The sequence below is a fragment of the Antedon mediterranea genome, chromosome 4 (genome assembly GCF_964355755.1).
Source record: "Antedon mediterranea chromosome 4, ecAntMedi1.1, whole genome shotgun sequence".
NCBI classification, from domain to species: Eukaryota; Metazoa; Echinodermata; class Crinoidea; order Comatulida; family Antedonidae; genus Antedon; species Antedon mediterranea.
The window spans coordinates 23,463,659-23,482,569 of record NC_092673.1 but is presented as its reverse complement, the minus strand read 5'-3'; the positions used below and the strand labels follow the sequence as shown (position 1 = coordinate 23,482,569).

General features: G+C 31.4%; 2 protein-coding genes across 2 annotated transcripts in view; one reads left to right on the top strand and one right to left on the bottom strand.

The window, feature by feature from the left end:
• Positions 1-14,017, top strand: part of LOC140046963 (patatin-like phospholipase domain-containing protein 7) — a 34,191-nt gene extending 20,174 nt beyond the window's left edge. The window contains exons 23-29 of the mRNA XM_072091742.1: positions 33-155; positions 2,588-2,704; positions 4,526-4,674; positions 6,033-6,145; positions 7,649-7,802; positions 8,384-8,501; positions 11,401-14,017. Coding sequence (XP_071947843.1) covers positions 33-155; positions 2,588-2,704; positions 4,526-4,674; positions 6,033-6,145; positions 7,649-7,802; positions 8,384-8,501; positions 11,401-11,573 — 947 coding nt within the window. The 3' untranslated portion in view covers positions 11,574-14,017. The remainder of the gene's footprint in view (positions 1-32; positions 156-2,587; positions 2,705-4,525; positions 4,675-6,032; positions 6,146-7,648; positions 7,803-8,383; positions 8,502-11,400) is intronic.
• Positions 14,018-17,133: 3,116 nt separating this feature from the next.
• On the bottom strand, positions 17,134-18,003 carry LOC140047709 (adenosine receptor A1-like). The gene has a single exon (XM_072092746.1). The coding sequence runs from the start codon at positions 18,001-18,003 to the stop codon at positions 17,134-17,136; it is 870 nt and encodes a 289-aa protein (XP_071948847.1).
• Between the last annotated feature and the right edge of the window lie 908 nt (positions 18,004-18,911).

Genomic DNA, 18,911 nt, shown 5'->3' with positions numbered 1-18,911 from the left:
AAATATCAATGTTGTTTTTTTTTCTCTATTAGGACGGGGATTTAATAGAACTATCAAAGATGTGTTTGCAGAAAAACAAATAGAAGACTTGTGGATTCCATACTTTACGATCACAACAGATATCAGTGTCTCACAAATGAGGATCCATACATCAGGTTGGTTTCCAGTCATTTTTTTAAAACTTACACTATACAGTAAAATGTTTACTTCAGGACCCAATGAATTGTCCCCTGAATTAGGATATCCTCTGAATTGGGATATCCCCTGAATTGGGATATCCCCTGAATTGGGATATCCCCTGAATTGGGATATCCCTAAATTGGGATATCCCCTGAATTGGAATATCCCCTGAATAGCGATTGTTGAAACATATATTTTCACTTGTTTGTTTCATTTTAAATTGCGTTCTTAATTGGGTTACCTGCTGAATAGAGGTGTCTTAAGGGGGAGGGGGGTTCTACTCAAGCACATGAGATCTGGAACCAACTTCCTTGTTCCATCCGTTACATTTCATCCCCTTTTCAATTTAAATCTCTCCTAAAAACTCGCATATTTCAATAGTGTTTTTTCTTTTCATGTTGTCTTTATAACTGATATTATTATTATTATTACTTTTAAGGTTAAATTATGCTGCATTGGGATGTACTAAATACTTATATATAGAAACAATATTGATCTTTATTGCAGTTTAATGTATTTTTTCACCATGGCAACTAAATGTTCATGTGAAATCTTTTCAACAAATTAATGAAAATTTGTAGCTATATAACTAATTAGTTTTATCTATGAGATGCACAATAACATTATCAACTGTATGAGTCTGTATGTAGAAAATGTGCTACAAAAAATAATAGAATTATAGTTATAAAGCCAGCGACAGATTACTTGATTAAAATTGCGTTCATGGTAACTCAGATTGCAGATTAGGAGAATCAGTAGCTTTGTGGTTTGGCTGGTGGCATGTGGCATGTAAAACAATTATATTGTGACAAAGTCAAGCAGTATACAACCCTTGCTTTGGGACACATCAAATGAGCAATTGTAAATATGTATTAAACTCTATATTGAGGGACAGTAATAACTTCCAGATCACCTTTTAACTTTTAACGCAGTTTATATTAGTGATATTCTGAGTGTATAGGTACTACTACTATTTCCATGCATAACTAGACATAAATACAGTATAATCCTTATTAAAGGGACCACAACAATATTTGTCCCCTTATTAAAAAGTGTAGCCTTAGTAGGCTGTATTAATTAAAACATATTGCTCATTGCATGTGAAAGTGTCCCTTTAATAAAGGGTGTACCTGAAAAGATAATTGTTAAAAATTTTTTTTTTTAATATGCCATTTTAGTGTCACATAATATTGAATAAATTTACCTGGAAAAACTGTAATTTAAAGCAAAAAATAGTCAAATTGGCTGCCAGCAATGGGTTTTTGGTTGAATTTTACCATTTATTTTGTCATTTTATGTGACAAAACATTTTTTTTATTTTATGGAAGGGATTAACTTGATTGAAACTACAAAATAACCTATTCAAAGTCTGATTTAATTAATATCTATTTTTCTTCAAAGTCCTTTTCTGATAAACCACTTTAGCATGGCATTTTTTTTAACTTTTAAGTTCAAATTATACGTAATACTGATTGTACATACTATTACTAGATACTTACAGAAACAATATTTGTTTAATTTTTATTGTTTGTATTTGAATTTATTGTGTCACCATAGCAACTAACACGTCAATTTAATCCAAAATTAAGAATTTTTCTTGAGTGTGACGAAAGCGCAATACTTTGAAAACACTGTTTTAGTAATGATGTTTGTTAAACAATTACAACTTTAGTAATTTGCCAATGTCAAGCTTATTGTTGTTTTGCTTATGTTAGCATTATTACACATTTTATAAAGCAGATCTGATAAATTGTTTCATTCTATTTTTTTTGTATTATTTTAACATTTGTTTGAATTTTATGAAACAGAGGTCATATGTAATAATAATATGTATACTTGCACTAATGAAGGGCTAGTGTTGCCTGAAAGCTCTGCTAACTTTTCTGGCTCTTTTACTTTATCGTTTGATTTAGCTTTCACTTTTTTTTTTTGTATCTTCGTTAAGATCCAGCCACTAATACCCACAGAATTGTCATTTTTTCAGTAATTTGTCTTTCGATTTATATGTAATAAACAACATAATCTTATCATACAGTGATTAAAAAATAAACATAATACATTATCTTATGAATGTTACCTTTAACACACAGAAAGTTAAAATCAAGACATTTTGTAAATTATTCCAAATCCTTTTTTTCAAATTGTTCGAACTGAAGTCGATTTTGTTATCACAATGTACTAACATGCATTACAACATTCACACCCTATCACCTGTTCTGTTTCAGGCTCGCTTTGGCGTTATGTCCGAGCCAGCATGTCGGTGGCAGTGTACCTGCCGCCACTGTGTGACCCCCGTGACGGCCACCTTTTGGTCGACGGTGCATATTGTAATAATCTGCCAGGTGAGGACTAATTTGCATAAGATACCAAATGTCTTATTTATGCTAATCAACTGTTATGTTTGCAGGCTCCCTCTGGAGGTATGTCCGGGCCAGTATGTCGCTATCTGGCTACTTGCCACCGTTATGTGACCCAAAAGACGGTCATCTGCTTTTGGACGGAGGTTATGTGAATAATCTACCAGGTGAGATCAATTGATCGCTTCCTGTCACCAGGTCGTACATCTTCGCCTCAATTTTATTGGTGCAATTGTATAAGCATGTTTTGCAGCACTAATTTTAGTCTCTTTGTTATAATTATGTGGGTATTGTATTGTTGGTTTCTCCTTTCTATTGTAGCCAAGCTTACATTCTTTGCTATTCCTGTATATCCTCCTCTCTAATTACTTTTTATGATTACGCTTTCAAATTCACTACTCTACCTTTTTGCACTGTCTACAGATTGTTGTGTGGACATAGACAATCCTAATGCATTTCTAATCCATCATGTCACCTACTGGTTTCTATCTTAGAGATCAGACTGTGATACAAAAATTCAAATTTGAAAACCGTTTCTACCCCATCCCATTGTTTTGTGTTCCAATAGAAACTTCATGGCCGTAACAAAAACATTTGGCTACAAATTCAAATTTATATTCTTGTTAAGCATGCTTTTATTTCATTAAAATACTGCTACATGTTTTGAAATGAATAATTTGTTTCATTTACAATCTGCATGATGACCATCAGATGATCATTTCCATATGTAGAAATTCTATAGTTTACGACTTTTCAATGTTCATCATAGCATATTTTCATCCGACTACAAAAGCTAAATATATATAAAGTCAATGGTTAATAAAAATCATGATGAAGCAATTAATTCACAGGCAATTCTGAGCTGTTTTATTTACATTCTTAGTGCTATTCAATTGCCTAGTTGGTTAATATTCCAATTGCACAATTTATTTGTACATGTTGTTATAATTTCCCTGCATACACAGTGTTTAAGTACAGTAATACTGATGTGGGAAAAATATGCTTATATTTGCTAAATAATTGTATTAAAGGGAGTTTTTTTTGTTTTATTTTATTTATCTATTTATTTTTTATTTATTTGTTTTTATTAATTACTCCAGTAATTTTTTTGCTTGGACACTATTGGCTCTGTTAAATGTTTTTTACAATACATCGACTAAAATAATAAGAATAAAACTTTATTTTATTTGTTTTATTTAGGTTAGTTATCATTTTTTTTTTTTATTACTACAGTAATTTTTTTGCTTGGACACTATTGGCTCTGTTAAATGTTTTTTACATCGACTAAAATAATAAGAATAAAACTTTATTTTATTTGTTTTATTTAGGTTAGTTATCATTTTTTTTATTAATTACTACAGTAATGTTTTTGCTTGGACACTATTGGCTCTGTTAAATGTTTTTTACATCGACTAAAATAATAAGAATAAAACTTTATTTTATTTGTTTTATTTAGGTTAGTTATCATTTTTTTTTTTAATGACTATAGTAATTTTTTTGCTTGGACACTATTGGCTCTGTTAAATGTTTTTTAAATCGACTAAAATAATAAGAATTAAAATTTATTTTATTTGTTTTATTTAGGTTAGTTATCAATTTTTTTTGTTATTAATTACTACAGTAATGTTTTTGCTTGGACACTATTGGCTCTGTTAAATGTTTTTTACATCGACTAAAATAATAAGAATAAAACTTTATTTTATTTGTTTTATTTAGGTTAGTTATCATTTTTTTTTTAAATTACTACAGTAATTTTTTTGCTTGGACACTATTGGCTCTGTTAAATGTTTTTTTACATCGACTAAAATAATAAGAATAAAAATTTATTTTATTTGTTTTATTTATTACTATAGTAATTTTTTGCTTGGACGCTATTGGGTCTGTTAAATATTTTTTACATCGTCTAAAATATTAAAAAATTTAAAAAAAATAGTTAATACTGCAGCATCTGTCTTTGGATTTATTAAAACTTTCTTTCTTTGTTTCAGCTGACATTATGAAGGCGATGGGTGCACAGACCGTGATTGCTGTAGATGTCGGCAGTGTAGATGAGACCAATCTCACCAATTACGGAGATGAACTATCTGGTTGGTGGCTTCTCTGGAAACGTTGGAATCCTTGGTCAGAGGCAATTAAAGTAAGACATTTTTAAAAACATATTGTGGTAACATTTGCAGTAGATTTGACTTCCATTGCCACATTAGAATAATTACAGTAAAAGCTATATAAAAGGGACAGGACCAAAAAAGTGCCCCCTTAATAGGACAGGTTCTACTACTGTATACAAATATAAATACTGTAAAAGTGTAATATTATACAAAACACCTAACATTACAAACTACTAGGTTATATTACATAGCCTATGTAAATACGCGAACGTGATTGGTTGAAACTGCATCACATGACTACCACTGCAAGGATTGTAAATTGTATATATCCTCGAGAACGATGATATTGACTGAGTAAATTTCGTGTGGCAACACTCGCGCTTGCCGATAAATAAACAAAAGTCATCTACTGGGTCTTGAACTCGCGATGAAATTGTCACTACATCACAAGACAACGCTTCATGCGCTGCGCCACGGAACTTGCTTGAAGAAATTAATCATCTAAACTATTTAAACTATGCATACATAGCGCCCTCATTTATTTTTAGTCCTCCCTAGATGTGATGAAACACCGTTTCTTGATTGGTTAATACTCACAGTAGTAACTGGTACGCGCGCGACGCACTGAACATCCGGTGATTCGGCTCGAAGTATGAAGACGAATTATTATTTATTCGGCCTAGGCCTACCTGATAATATTATTATTAATGTAGGCTTATTGATGGAAATTCTTCTGTTATTATTTAAACGACCTAGGCTAGTGAATATTTCATTGCCAAGGAATCATTAATTACCGTAGTAATTATCTGTATATTATTCTTCGAAAGGTAAGGTGTCTGGGCATCTTGTTTACATACATACAATACAAAAAGGAGGCCTAGCCTAGCTACCCGGCCCAGCAGATATTCTACTTGTTGTTGGCTATGTAATATAACAGATATCGCCTTTTATATCGGTAAAATATAAGATTAGATATCCCCTCGGGAATGATATTAAGTTCTTGGGAATATTCCTCGAACATAATATCATTCCCTCGGGGATGTCAAATCTTATATTTAACCTCAAGCAGTCAATATCTTTATAATAGTTACTAGTATTTCCAACCCCCTCATTGTGTTGCATTTGTCACAAATGAATTTGAATCTGTTTTGTTTCAATTCAATATTTTATATTTTTTACATAAACGTCCAACATATCCATGTACATGGAGGATGCATATTTTAAGCTAATTTGCACCCTTGACAAAATAATAAAATTGAAAATTAATAAAATTGACAATAAAAAAAAACAATGATTAAAAAAACTCAAAAAATGTATTTAGTGCTCTGAGTTGAAGCTAACAAGAAAAGCTTAATTCATTTCTTTGTTTTTCATTTTCTCGTTTTAGGTCCCTGACATGAGTGACATCCAAAGCAGACTAGCTTATGTATCATGTATGAAACAGAAAGAAGAGCTTATGAAGAATGATATGTGTGAATATATAAGACCTCCAATTGATAGGTAAAAATATAATGTACTAGTTAGATAGAGGTACATCTCACTTTGCTCATTTATAACATACTTTTATGTACGGTTGTGTGGCATAATATCTTAAGCTTTGTCTACACTCTCAAATTGTATGTGACAAAAAAAATGTGATGTCATATCACTACCATATTTGGGTATATCACTACCATATTTGGGCACATCACAACTAGTTTTATAGTGTAGGCTCAAACACCCAGCCGTGTATAATACTTTTTTGCTTCTGTAATCATTATATACTCCATTTGTGTTTCACTGATCTATAAAATTATTTTCTGTCAGTTCTTATTATAGCTACAACCATTATCATTATTTTTGTTGTGTTGTGCAAACAGTTACAGTCCTATCAAAATACAAATTCACTAATGAAAATAAGAAAGATTTTCTTTTCTATTATTATAGCGTCAGAGTATATTATTTTTTGTATGTAAAATAATTTCTAATATCGGACATAGAGATTTAAGTGTCCCTCTGTGATGCAAAAACCAGGCATTAATATCACTATAATTTATCTCATGACCAGGGAACAAAACTATTAAGAAGGCAGTTTCATATGAATCAAACAAATGAAAATGTTTTATTTAACACTACAGCCCACTTTTATTGTTTTTTTTTTTTCTTTTTTGGCGTAAACTCCACTTTTATTCACATTCATATTATCTTTCATGTCATTACTTACAATCATAACATCCTTCATCAGTAACATTTTTGAAATCCGTATTACAGTACCTCCTTTCTTCATTAATTTTCTTATATTTTACAATACACTTACAAAAGAAGTTTGGTCTAAATAACCTCTTTGTTTCCAAACCTCATTATAACATATTACTTTCATTATACATGATCATTATTATCCATCTCAATTTAAAATATTTTACACAGAAAGAACAATTTCTCTTTGTGAGTTTTTCATATTTTTTTTTCATTTTAGAACGCTAATTATACAATTTATTTATATATACAACTATTGTTGTTTGATTTCCACAAGTAATACATAATAATTTTTTTATAAATCATTAAGTATTACATAAATGTGGATGATGGTCAAAATAATTCTAGAAATAGACTTTAAGCAGAGACCACCATTAAGAAAATAGGAAAAAATATTACAATGAGGTTACTATACAATAATTCAATAAATAGAAAAAAGATAATGGTAGAGTGGTTTATAACATATATCTTCTTTGACTGAACATGTCATCGACATAATTCAGATGGAGGAAAATGGGTTCCAATTGATTCAAAAGGAAGTAGAGAGAAATAAACCAGAACAGAATGCTTTCCTGCCATACACCGAGACCAGATGCTTTTTAATATTAATTTTAAAGGATGAAAAAGTTTGTTGGGATTTTTAAAATGTGTCTAAACTAAGCAAACTTATATTCAGGAAAACTTTGTTGGGTCCCTTAATAGAGGTCCTACTGTTTTGCAATTGTTTGTTTGTTTTTTTTTTGCTTCATTATTTTGATTTTGTTTCAGATTCAAGACCCTTCACTTCAATCGTTTTGAGGAGATCAAAGATGTAGGGTATCAGCATGCACAGACTGTGTTGTCTGGCTGGGGTAAGAGTGGACTCTTAGCGGAACTTACTGGCGAAGATTCTGTAGAGAAGCGAGAAGTGGTTTCCAATAAGGTGTCCTATTATTTTGATTTTATTTATTTATTTTTTATCGAAAATAATTGTTTTTTTATGCATGTATTTAGGTTAGGTACTGTATATAAATGTTTTTTTATTTATGATCTCTGTGTTGCAATTGTTGTTAAAAAGTGAAAATATTATTTTTTTTAAATGTAAACATTTTTAAGCTACAAACCTACAAAAAAAAATGATTACATTTCTTGATATTGCATCTTTCAATTGTTAAATTAATACATTTGTTTGATTGATTGTTTTTGATTATTACTCACGTCTCGCCTGTCCATCTTTCAGACCAGTAGCCCTGGTCATGGACAGTTGAAGTACCGAAAAGAGGGAGTCACATGTGTGACTACCCAAAATGAGGTTCTGAAGAGAAGATTATGATGATGATGATAGAATAATCATCATAATAATAATAGTTATTTCAAAATAATGGTGGCATCACCAAGAAAGCAAATGCTTGTGTCAGGGACTCCAAAACAAACAGACAAAAGGAAACAAACAAATTATACTGGATTTGTTATTTATCATTTGTATTCAAAATAAAACTAACCTATTTAGTTTTTTTTAAATAGATGCAGACAAAGCAGAAACAAATACCTACTCAATTCACAGATCTTGCTGCCATGATTTCACGTCTTGAACCAGTACCAGCCAGACGAGTAATCTTTGAAGTCCCAACACCAGAACCAGGTGAGACTTCTTAAAGATATATTGTCCCCCTAAAAATTTGTTGTTGTTGTTAATTTCACATAATAGTTATTTACATTGAAAAAAATCGAAAAAAATTATTTACCTTAAAAAATTTAATTTAAAGCAAAAATTATTTAATAGCCATTTGTCTGTAAAAATCAAAGATTTGGTGGCAGATGTAAAAAAATGGATTTCTCTCAAATTTTGACCATGAATAGGCACTTGAATAAAAAGCATATCTACAACATTCATTTTAATGTTTATCCTTCGTTGCCATGACAACGGTCAATTATCCAAATGTTGATGTTTTTGCCATTTTTCACGGATTTTCTATAGTGAAGAAGTACAAACTTGTATACTTATTTTAAACAAAAAAACTTTTACGCAGTTTTTGTTTATAGCAGTGTAAACAACCAAGTACTGTATTGAGTTCCATTTAATGTATAAACAAATTACAAAATGGAGTTTGGTTGATACCATTATTTTAAATACGAATTTTTCGTTTTAGTTAAAAAAAAGTGGCTGCGGCCGCTTACGGGAAGTACCAAATGCACTAATTAGATAGGAAGAACAAACAGGCTTTTTAAAGTGCGGCCGCTTATGGGATGTTCAACTGTAAATAAAATATGGGGTTTTCATGAATAAAAATAATCACAGAAGAAAGTCCTTACGAATATGACTTTGTTAAATGGTATTTTGAAAATGCAAATAAGGCAGGCCTGCTAATAATCTACAAATTAAAATTTTTATAAGATAGTATGACAAATCAACAGAATATCTCAATTTTAGTAACTGTTTTTATGCATAACTAAGGGAAATTAAATAACTATCATATAATTAATAATCAATTAATAATTACTACTGAATCCAACAATCACAGTAAAAACGATTTAAAACCAATATTTGATATAAAATGTGATATTTTACATGCTGACCTTAAATGAAATGGTATCAAAAACTGTTAAATTTAAAAATGGTAAAAATGCATTTCACATCAGGACCTCAATATTTGTTACGTAGCATTAACATACCTGAGTATATCATTTGACGTTTGATTTTGGGGAGGTAAGTGGTGATGGATGGGCATGTGGGATCTGCTTAGGTTGGCAAATAGAAGAAGTAAAAATAAAAGAGGAGCTTCAAAATAGGAGAGGAGAAATCTGTTGCAAATATTAAAATTCACAACGATCTGATAATTTATTCAAATTTCAAGAGGATCTAACTTAGAAAATGACATTAAAACTGGGAATTACAGAATCTATAATTAGAAATATTGGTTTTTTTTCTCACAACACAACTAGAATTATATAAAACATTAAGAATTGTTCTGACTAATGAGTTTATAATCAGATAATCAAAGAAAATAAAATGTTTTTACTAATATACCATGTTGTTTTTTTAATAAATCTATAAAAATGCCTATGTTTCTGGCAACACTGCTTTTAAATTACCCCAGTATTTTATTTTGACATTAGAACTACCTATTTGTAATAAATCAGCTTAAAAAATACACCACTTTGGGCGTTACGGTGAAGTAAAGTTCATTATTATTATCATTATTTTTGTAGGTTTGTATTAAAACTGCAAACCGGCTTCCTCAAAGTCTGATTTTATTAATCGTCATTTGTCATGTTTTTGAGGGACAATATATTTATTATTTTTCCCTTATAGTAGATACCCTCCTTTGGGACACATGTATTCAGTAGACACTCCTATTAAGGGACAGTTTCACATGAAACACATAAGTTATCAAATTTGATCCTGCATACCAGGGGCGGATTGCTATAAGCTGTCTTAGCACTTAGCCGGCTATAATTCGTGACGTAGCAAGTAGTCTTTATTTATACACCATTGCTATACCGCGGTCTAACCTGTAAGCGGCCTTTAAAATTAAAGCCTACTCGAAGGTTCTTAAAACAGTCTGAAACTTCTCTTTTTGTTGCTTTTACGTATTATTTATCAAAGACAACCAATTGAACGAGTTTTTAAGTGTTAAATCAAATAATAACTGTGATTTTATTCTTATGCCTAGAATAGATTTTCTTGCGTAGAAACGTACGTACTGTTATGATTGTGAATTGAACAAGCATGACGAACATTACCTTATTTGGTATTCTACGCGCAAAGTACGCCCTTTTTTATAGGAATGGTCTAACAGGGGTGGCTTTAGTAAGACCGTCTATCTGATCTTTAATCGGGGAGTTAGACCATCCCATCAGTTAAGACTGTTTTATAGCAATCCACCCCTGATGTTCGCCCAAATCGGTGACACTTTGCTGTTACGACACTAATTATAATATGACATTGCTTGCGATACAAAGCATAACTTCATGGATCTGAACAACCCTAATTAATGATTGCATTATTTGACCTTACAATATTCACTGTGTATGTTAACATAAGAATTCTCAATTGTGTACACCGAGAGTTACAATTCTGTTTTATTTTTTTAGAGATTTCAAACTTGTGATGCGCTTAAACCTCCTAGCCTTCACAATATATCGACCAATTTTGTTTTTGTATTTCTAATTTTTATAGGCATAATGGTTTACAATTATTTTATTTTACAATTTCACAAAAGGTCATGATTCTGGAATAACAAGTCAGTTGATTATTAATGCTACAAACATTCAAATATCATTTACATTTTGAATTGGCATCAGATGATGTTATGGCCTTAATAGCAGCAAAACAAATGCAAAAGATAGTCCTTGAAAAACTAATCTAAAATAAAATCATTTGTAAAATAAGTGAAGTCCTCATCGACTAAAGAGATTACATTATTTATTATATAATGCCATAAAGATTTTAACAATTAACAAATTAATTACAAATGAGATCAAATTTATGTTCTGGAAATCAAATCAAAATTTAATTTTACCAATGGTTTACTTCACAGAGGCTGAAATGGAGGGACAAGATTTTCCAGTAACAGTCTCAATGCCTACCGTAGATGAAGTCAGTTACGATGATGAAAGTGATGTGGATGTAGAGGACTCGGAATCCGACACAAATACACGCAACTTTGTGCCACGCAACAAACTAAACTCTACTCCAACTTCCAGCGATTGATCATCGATGTTAATATGATATGAAGAACAACTATGCAAGTGAGTGTTTGGCAACATGACCTATGACCTATCCAAGCCGCAATGGTGTTGCGTGACTATTCTCTTACTTTATATGATTTTCTTCCATTCCCACTAAACCTTATTTAACATATACATCCACATGTTAAATAGCTAGGTAATGCAAAATGTCCTACTAATGCAATATATAGTTGTATTCCCATGTCACATAACTAATCATATATGGAATGCTAGACTACTCTTTGCATTAATGCCTAATTACTTAACCTAATGAATTATAATCTTTGACAATAACACCTTTATATATCGGTGGTGGAGAAGAATGAACAAAACAACATTAAATGAAAGTAAATCAAAAGTAATTATAAATAAGTAAAAGAACTAATTATGTACAGATTGAACAAACGCAACACCACACACCACATTTTCATAATATAATTTTCATTTCCAAGGATGAAATGTTCTTTTTCTGTTCAATTAAACGACAAAACTCTATCCCAAGCTTAATTTATTGATTATAATAATTCATAATTGATAATTCTTAATTATTCATATTCCTTTATTTTTTTTAATCTATTCTAATATAAATTGGGTGCCAAATTTTAGATTGTTTTTACTTATAATTGTTTTTTTTATTTATTATGTTAGAATAATATATTTTATGCCAAATTACTTATTGTACACATTGGTGTAGTTTTGGAGATATAAGTAAAGCATTTAAACTATTTAGGATAGGATGTTTTTTTAATGAAATACTGTGATATTGAGAAGCTAGCAATAAATCTAATAGTATTTTTCAACAATTCTGGAACTGCCTAAACCATAGCTGGATTTTTTTTATTTTTTTATTTCACACACTGAGTCCAAAAAAAGCAATAGATCTGATTTCTCCCTATGTGCAGGCCTTTTTTTAAAACAAATAGTGCAAGTGTGCTACAAATTGCACTCCTCAATACATTCAGGGGTGCTGTAGGTGTGCCGTTTGTGTTTCCGTGTGTAGGTAAGTTTATCAAATTTAAGTGTGTTACGTGCCTCAAGGGCAGTTTAGGAGTGTGTTAGGTAAGTGATCGCACTCGCTCGCCTCAAAAGAAAAGGCCTGTATATGCCTGCTTTATATATGTACACATTTAAAAAAAAAATATAATATGATATAGTGAAACGTAATACAGTACATTTTAAATGTTTTCCTAAATATCTCATACAGGGAACGTCATATAACAATATATATTATAAAAACTATAATTGATATGAATGTTATTTTAGTCATCAATCTGTATTATTTTTGCCAGTCATGAAACAATACTAATAATATCGGATTGTTTTTGTTTTTACTCCACTGTGTTGTTTATAATGTACAAATTAGTGATGTTTCCATAATAAGTTTGATGCTGCAGTTATAGTTTTAATTATCTTGTCTTCTTCAATAAAATATGATGTATATTTGTTATAACAAGGAACTTGAGGGAGGTAAATTTGGGGTAAAGTTATCTCATAGAGATTTCATTGTACATGTATAATTATGTGTATTGTGTAAATAATAAATATATCTAGTTAGGAGATATGAAGCAATGGTAATTGAATTGAACAAGCATGTGCATTTTTGCTTCCTGAAAATGCTTTACTCTTTTGTCTTGTCCTTCAGGAAGGACGTTTAGCCACTGGTCCTGTGTACATAAATGTGCACATTACACTTTAGGGTTAGATTGTGTTTGGAACTGTGGTTGCTGTGGTGGGTCTGTAGTAACTGGAATGTAATGTTGTTAAGTTTAACATTGTACAGTACAACCAGTAAAGGAAAACTTTTGGGCCCCAACCAAGCGTCTTCTTACTAGGGTGTCCCCTGAATAAGGGTTGGCCATAGAGTTAACACATATATTTCACTGGAAAATGTGGGGTGTCACAAAGGAGGGTTTTCTACAGTTTCTACTGTATAGTTATATATTTCAGTTAAGATATCCTTCATTATTCATGTTCATATTTCTCAGGAGTTATAATTAGTTGTATCACTAAGCACACGGTACTTGCATGTTTTAACTATCACAATACTGTGTGATTCATTATAATATGCAAAACTGTTTACCTATATTTTACCGATTTACACTTACAAATTAACGCTATTTGATCAAATTAATGTATAATTTTACTACATTGTTTTTATTTTACGCAAATCAATGCAAATTGTTTCAGAATAGTTTATTGCTTACTATTCTTTTAATGAAAAGTGTGTCAAATAAGTAGGCTATAAAATGTTGGGGTGTTTCTTTTATTTTTGTCATTTTACGTAACTAATAAGATGTTTACTTTATCTTGTCCTTAAATAATAATTGACGTCATATCCGTAAATAAACGATCGAGCAAGTTTCCTGTGTTGTCCTTGTTTATGGTAAAAAAATAAAAGTAGCATTATTGTTGAACTTTGACGAATTGAATTTAATTGAATTCAACCTGTTCCTCTACATGATTGAATTTGTTTATCAGAGAAAAACAACAAAACCATCGGCTTCTTTTATATTATTACTCTTGGGTGGGCTTTATTTCAAGTTTACTCTTGCAAACTATCTTCACCCAAGACGATTGTGAAATATTACTAATTTAAACACAATGTTTAATTGAGTAATGATTTTTAAAAATTACGATAATATGTATTAATCGCAATTTCTACACCAGCAGATGAACGTTCTACATAAAGGTAAAAATAAACGACAAAGAAAATGCTTGCATTGGTATGGGATGTTTGAGCGGCAAATATTTTTTTAATGCAGATCTCAAACAAAACCTTCTGTTGGAGAAGGGGTCGGGAGTGTATCTATCATATAACTATGTGCTACTTTTAGCACGGTTCTCCCACATTAGACCTAGTAGTTAAGTGGTTATGTATATAATAACACAAAATCAGGCGATTGCATGATTACGTTTGTTGGGTAGTATACTTTTTGTGTAGCTAATTGTCACAGTCCGGGTCATACGTCACGTGTATAACAGGTGACAATAATGATTTGCATAATATGTTCCATCAGGTGCAAGCTACGTTATAGAATTTAACGGGTAGGCCTACGCCTCGCATTTCGATAAAGGGAGATGTCACTTCTCTGCCAGTGTGACCATTGTAAGTACGACTATTCTCATTTACTTATACTATTAACAAACATGTATTGCAAGTATAGTATTTATTATGCAATCCTAGAATACTAAAGAAGTGTTTAGTTGCAGTGTTATGGTTGTGGTTGTACACCGAAGAATATTGCAATTTAAACCATCATGTTGTAGAAGCCAGGCTGATTCACCGTTGCCTATATTCTGATGCGAAGGTATTCGTGTTGGGACTGTCATTAATTAGAAATATAAGCATTCATTGATTAGAATATTCATGCGTGCGCGGTGAATTTTGTATTCTTATCTCGCCATCTCTGTTAACTTTTTAGTGAAATATATAAACCATCAGATAACAGGCCTGCTTAGCTCATTTAATAATTTGACATAAATCTCAAGTTTAACTTAAAGAAAACGCTATGAACATTTTACTCCACATATATATTTTTAATTCATTCAACAATATATAGGCTATATTTATAATAATGCACTACAAAAACAACGTGTACCGTATTCACTAAATTCGGAATTCACATGGATTGCTTGCTAATTTGCATATAATTGCATTGTGTTCCTTAACATATTTATTTTCTGTTGTCCTTAAATTTCGAACGAAAAGCCACTTAACACTATCATTTGAATTTCATTTTATACACATTTTCATTTTTATATTTACGACAACCCATCTGCTCCATTTTTCCAAAACATCTAGGCCCATTCTTGATTACATATCTTTATTTAGTTTGTTTAGTTTAAGCTGCATGTGCTGCCTCACACAAGCTTCGCTCTCTTTTTTTTTTATTTGCCTCTCTTAGTTTAATCAAATTATTGATAATTTATTATTATGAACTTATAAGAGAAAAAAATGTTACTTTAATTGATTGATTTAGATCTTGAAATAATATCTGTGAACGTGTTATGTGATTCGGCGAGACTAACAATAATATACAAATAATGAATTTTTATGAGTAATGGTACAAATAATGGCATGAGATGAATGATGAAATGTTACATATCAACGAGGCAACGCCGAGGAATTTATTTAGGTTAATATATAATAGTAGTGATAGTGACACTTGCATTCATTCATACACTCGTATTGTTCATTCAATATTTAACTACATGGTGGATCAGATTACAAAACATACAAATATTATTTTAAAATTGCAATAAACCTAAGTATAGGTCTATATTCCTCTGAAAAGAAATAAACATTATAACACTGAAAATTGGATCAAACTAAATATGATCTACCTAAAGCATTGGCTGTTAGACAACATGTTTTTGGTTAACCGTTGAAATATTTATTATATTGACTAAGGCTATAAAATGGTATATTCACAGTTTGATTTTATTCATTTTTATAAAGGTGAGGGTGTGGTGGTCAATAATGCCAGTTTAAAATCTGCTATGCACCGAAGGACTTGTTTTTTTTTAATTCCACATGCTTTGTATCAATTACGATATTGCTGAAATGTTGCCAATAAGAAGAATATTACGATATTGCTGAAATGTTGCCAACAAAAAGAATATTACGATATTGCTGAAATGTTGCCAATAAGATGAATACAATTCAATTGAAGAAAAGAAAGAAAAGTTGCAGCACATACTTCTCATGCAGCACATACTTCTCATGCAGCACATACTTCTCATGTTGCACATACTTCTCATGTTGCACATACTTCTCATGTTGCACATACTTCTCATGTTGCACATACTTCTCATGTTGCACATACTTCTAAAACTACACATACTTCTAAAACTACACATACTTCTAAAACTACACATACTTCTAAAACTACACATACTTCTAAAACTACACATACTTCTAAAACTACACATACTTCTAAAACTACATTGTAAGAGAAGGTTATAGTCCGAGAAAGTATGTACTGCAGAAAACTAGTTTACAGGCCACACTAGTTTGTAATCGTGGGTTTCTGCTGGTGGCCTCCAGTATCTTCTTCAAACTGTGGAAAACTGGAGTTTGCAAATAAATGTTTGGCAAAGTTTGCCAATTGTAGACTACGATTAAAAAAACGACATTCTCAACATTACATTTAATTCGTGTTTTGGAATCACTTTGTGTACCACAACCCTTACCTTACTAGTGTTATTTGCATACATTTAGATATTTATTATGTGTATTGTGTTCAATCTATCATTGACAGAGGTTCAAAACCACATATGCATACTGTTTCTTTTACATACAACACACTTGGAATCACACGTGGAAATAAGATTTACACTTCATATCAGTGTGCAACTTTACAAATACTACGGAATAATTTTACAAAATATTACGAATATATATAATATACCAATTTAGGCCTACATTATTATCAATAATTTAGTGGCCAATCCATAATGCCACTATTGTGAAGGGTTAACTTAAACTTGATTGAAATCAACTTGTGACAGCATTTAGATAAATTTAGTTGAATACTTTATTGTTACTTTATCTTCAAAATTGATAGAAAATGTTTCCTATAATCTTTATTACCAAAACCAAAGATGAATGGACTAACAGCCGAGGTACTGTATGCAAAAAAATGCGTTATTATATACGCCATAACACTTTCAGAAGGATCTGTAACAGCAACCACGAGAATGAACGGAATTCTGACTACAATGAAATATGCAACCATAAATAACAACAAAAGAGCAGTCTTCGCTTCTCGTTTTAGTTTGAACCCAGAATTCTGCGCACCCAAGTGAGATGCTGCCTCGGATGCCTGTATCCGCTTGACGTGCCGTTTTACAAGTATGAATACCCGGATGTACAGGAATATTATTGCTGGAAGGGGCATAACCCAATTTGCGAAAACCCATGCAGTATAGCCGTTGATGAATACGGTTGCTAATCGGCAGTCGGTTTCAAGAGATTCTGTGTTTCCAAATAGCGGCATCATAACCGGAAGAATACCAATCACGAGAGAGACTACAGAAATTATGGCAATGGCAATGTAGCATCTTCTCTCTGTTATGATGGTACAGCATTTCAATGGTTTACTGATGGTTATGTACCTCTCAATTGATAGTGCCAATGTAAAGTATGTATGAGCTACAGATAAGCACATGATGATACACATGAAGGCTATACATTCTGGATTATCGGATAGTTTCTTGAGGTCCACTAAACATTGTATGGGATACGAAGAAGCGATACCAACATCGATAACGGCTAAACATGTCACTAACGTATTCGAAACAGTCTGTAATGTACGAACTTTGAAGAATAACGCTATGATTGAGGTATTTCCGATGAAAGCGAATAAACACAATAAGACCGTAAACACCGTTGCAACAACTTCCACTGCCATCTTGATTTAAAAATCTATATAAAATACAAACATATAAAATAATACTATGTTATTAAAAATTGTACATAATGAAGTTATATATACAATGTCCGACAGACACCCGATCAAAGATTTGAACTTGAAACCTCTGTCTTGAGAAATCCACACGAAATCATGTGTACGAAAACCGAGCTGGATCGAAGCTGAATTCTTCCCGGGGAAGTCCGATCTACTCAAGTCTGGGAAAATATTGTAAACAATCGGGAAGGAGTTATAAGCTACAAATTTTATTTTGAACATCGGTAAGTCAACTTATACCGTAACTATTAACTATTTCTACTACTATTTCTACAACTATTTTGTTAATTCCGTCAGATTGTATAACTACCTGTTGAAATACAATATGTACTTTAAATGACTAGAAGTTACAAACACTCCACCATAATTAACATAGTTAACATAATTTTAATAAATTAATTCGCAACGTACATGGATTTATCAAAGCCATTTGACGTCATCGATCATAACAAATTATGGAATTGTCATTATATAAAAGATGTAATGCAAGCGCACAGATCGATTTTATTAGCTTGGCCGATGAGGCCTAAAAATGTGTCAAATGACCTAAATACATTGGCAAATATAATAAATGTCAAATTAGGTGAAACCAGCGCGTGTGGTTGAATTGTTCAAAGTTAATATACTCTTATTAAACACAATTGCGACCTCCTATCTATCGAACCACATTGTTGCACCAAAAGATTAAATGAAATTTCTACGAACTTTCAACTTGAGCCCGTCATACATGAACCTACTCGTATAACCAAAGATAGTTCAACGCTTATTGATGTAATGTTCTTTAGCAACGTTTCAAAGGTCTCACAATCCGGCGTTATACATGCCTGGTCTCAGTGACCCCTCCATGATAT